The sequence below is a fragment of the Buceros rhinoceros genome, unplaced genomic scaffold (genome assembly GCF_000710305.1).
Source record: "Buceros rhinoceros silvestris isolate BGI_N320 unplaced genomic scaffold, ASM71030v1 scaffold21185, whole genome shotgun sequence".
Taxonomy (NCBI): Eukaryota; Metazoa; Chordata; class Aves; order Bucerotiformes; family Bucerotidae; genus Buceros; species Buceros rhinoceros.
The window spans coordinates 26593-28673 of NW_010414900.1; the positions used below are offsets into that span (position 1 = coordinate 26593).

General features: G+C 53.6%; 1 protein-coding gene across 1 annotated transcript in view; it reads right to left on the reverse strand.

Moving 5' to 3' along the window:
• Positions 1–1204: 1204 nt before the first annotated feature.
• Positions 1205–2081, reverse strand: part of LOC104494432 (metabotropic glutamate receptor 4) — an 18013-nt gene continuing 17136 nt past the window's right edge. The window contains exon 8 of the mRNA XM_010137250.1: positions 1205–1254. Coding sequence (XP_010135552.1) covers positions 1205–1254 — 50 coding nt within the window. The remainder of the gene's footprint in view (positions 1255–2081) is intronic.

A 2081-nucleotide genomic window follows, 5' to 3' on the forward strand; every position in this document is an offset into this window, starting at 1 on the left:
CGGGGGTCGCGGGCCCGGCCTCTGAAAGCGGAGGAAGCTCTGGAAAACCCCCTTCCTCGCTGCTCCATCCCATCAGCCTCCCCCAACAACCTGGGGAAGAGCAAACAAGCTCCTCTCCCTGTCCCCATCCCCTCTCACAAGGAGCCGTTTGCAGCAGGATGGCCTGGAGAGGGAGGGCACAGAGCCCCATGGTGTCCTGGTGGCCACCCAAACCCTTCCCCGTCAGCAAAAACCCTTCATGTCACCCAAACCCTTCCCCAGCACCCAAATCCTTATCTGTCACCAAAAACCCTTCCCCATCACCCAAACCCAAGCCACCTCCTGGAGCCTGGAACGAACAGTCACCAAGAGACAGCAAACACCGAGTGCAAAACCATGGTCTTTTATTAGAAATCTCCTCGTATAAAAATGATCATGCTCTACACAGTCATCGAATAATTCATAAACATCCAGGCACTGAACTTTGTTTTTTTTTTGTGTGTATGTTTTTTTTTTTGACTGGTCAGTACATAAAGCAGACATATTTCAATCCATACGGTCATCACATACATTAATAAACCACCTATAGGAATCAGCACTTTGAACACAGTCTAGGTTTTATTTTATTTTATTTCATTGCCTGTTTTTTATTTAAATTTTATGTATTTTTATTTGTTTTTTCCTTTTTGCAACATAGAGAATTTGGTAGGATATGGGAGAGAAAGTGAAGAGGGACGGTGGAAGACAGGAACAAAAGAAAACTGAGGATTTAAAAAAAAGAGAGAAAAAACAGAAGGTTCTGCACAACCACAAACAATCTCACAAATTCCAGAAAAGGGAAAATGTTGGGTCTCTTTTTTTTTTTTTTTTGCCAAGATACAGAAAAAAAACACCAAAGGCTTGCCAAGTCCGTCACCTCTTCCCTGCGCTACATCCCCCCTGCTCGACAACTCCTCTTCCTCCCTAGGGAGGCATGCACTGTCACGGTGGTCGGTAGTTTATTTTTATTTTTTCTTTTTTTTTTTTAATTTTTTAAAATATTTTTGCTGCTGTTGATTGCCATCTTCCCCGGGAGCTCTGCCCAGCTCCTGCCCCACCGGGACCGTGTTCCCCCCGTCCTGTCCAGCTCCCCCTCCAGCGTCCTGCGACGGGCGATGCGGCTCAGCTCCCTGCCATGTCTGGTGTCCGCAGCCTCCCTCCGCGCCAGGCTTTGCCATCGCTGGAGCTAAATCGCGTGGTTGCTGTAGCTGACGTAGGTCTGTTTGGTGGCCAGTGCTGGAAAAGGAGACAAATCTCTCATGTATCATCGAGGAAGTCCACCCTCCCTTGCTGGCTCCCGTCCCGTCACCCTGACCTGGCCATCGGGCCAGGAGATGCTGGCGGGGACGTGACACGGCGTTTGCTCATGGATCTGGCCAGCGCTGGCACACGGATCATTCCCTGCGAGGATGTGGAGCTGTGGCAGAGGGGCAGAGCCCCACGGCAGCTCTTGGGACCTCCCTAAAGACCGTTCATCCCAAAGGGAGACCCCAGGACCGGGGGATGTGCTTTCAGGCTCCCATTCCTCCCCTCAGCAACCTCCTACAGACAAACCCAGCAGTGCCCCATGGTCCCAAAGGCTCAGCTTGCCCCAGCCCTGCCAGCGCCCGGTTTGGGGTCCCCGCTGGACCCCCTGCACACCACTCCAGGGCAGCTGGGAGCTGAGCAGGGTACTGCCAGCACCTGCAGCGGGTTGCACGAGCCCAGCCAGCCCGGCTGCATCCCTCAGCAAGGGTCCCTGAGCCCGTGCTCAGGAGCTGGAAGAGCAGAGCTCGCACACAAACCTGCCGCCACCTTCCAGCTTCCCCAGCCCTCGGGATGGGGTGGAACACACAAGGAGAAGAGGCAGCCATGGCTACAAAGCCACTGTGCATCCCAGACTGATACTGGGGGAGGCACAGCATGGCCCAGCGCCAGGAAAATGCCGAACACTGATAAATCCTCCTGCTCCCCTTCGGGCTCAGAGGCTGCAGCACGTCACTTGCTTTTATCAGCGGCCACAGTTCCAGAGAGGTGGAAGCGGCGCTGGCTCGTCCCAGCCACTTAGCCCAGGACCATGGCTC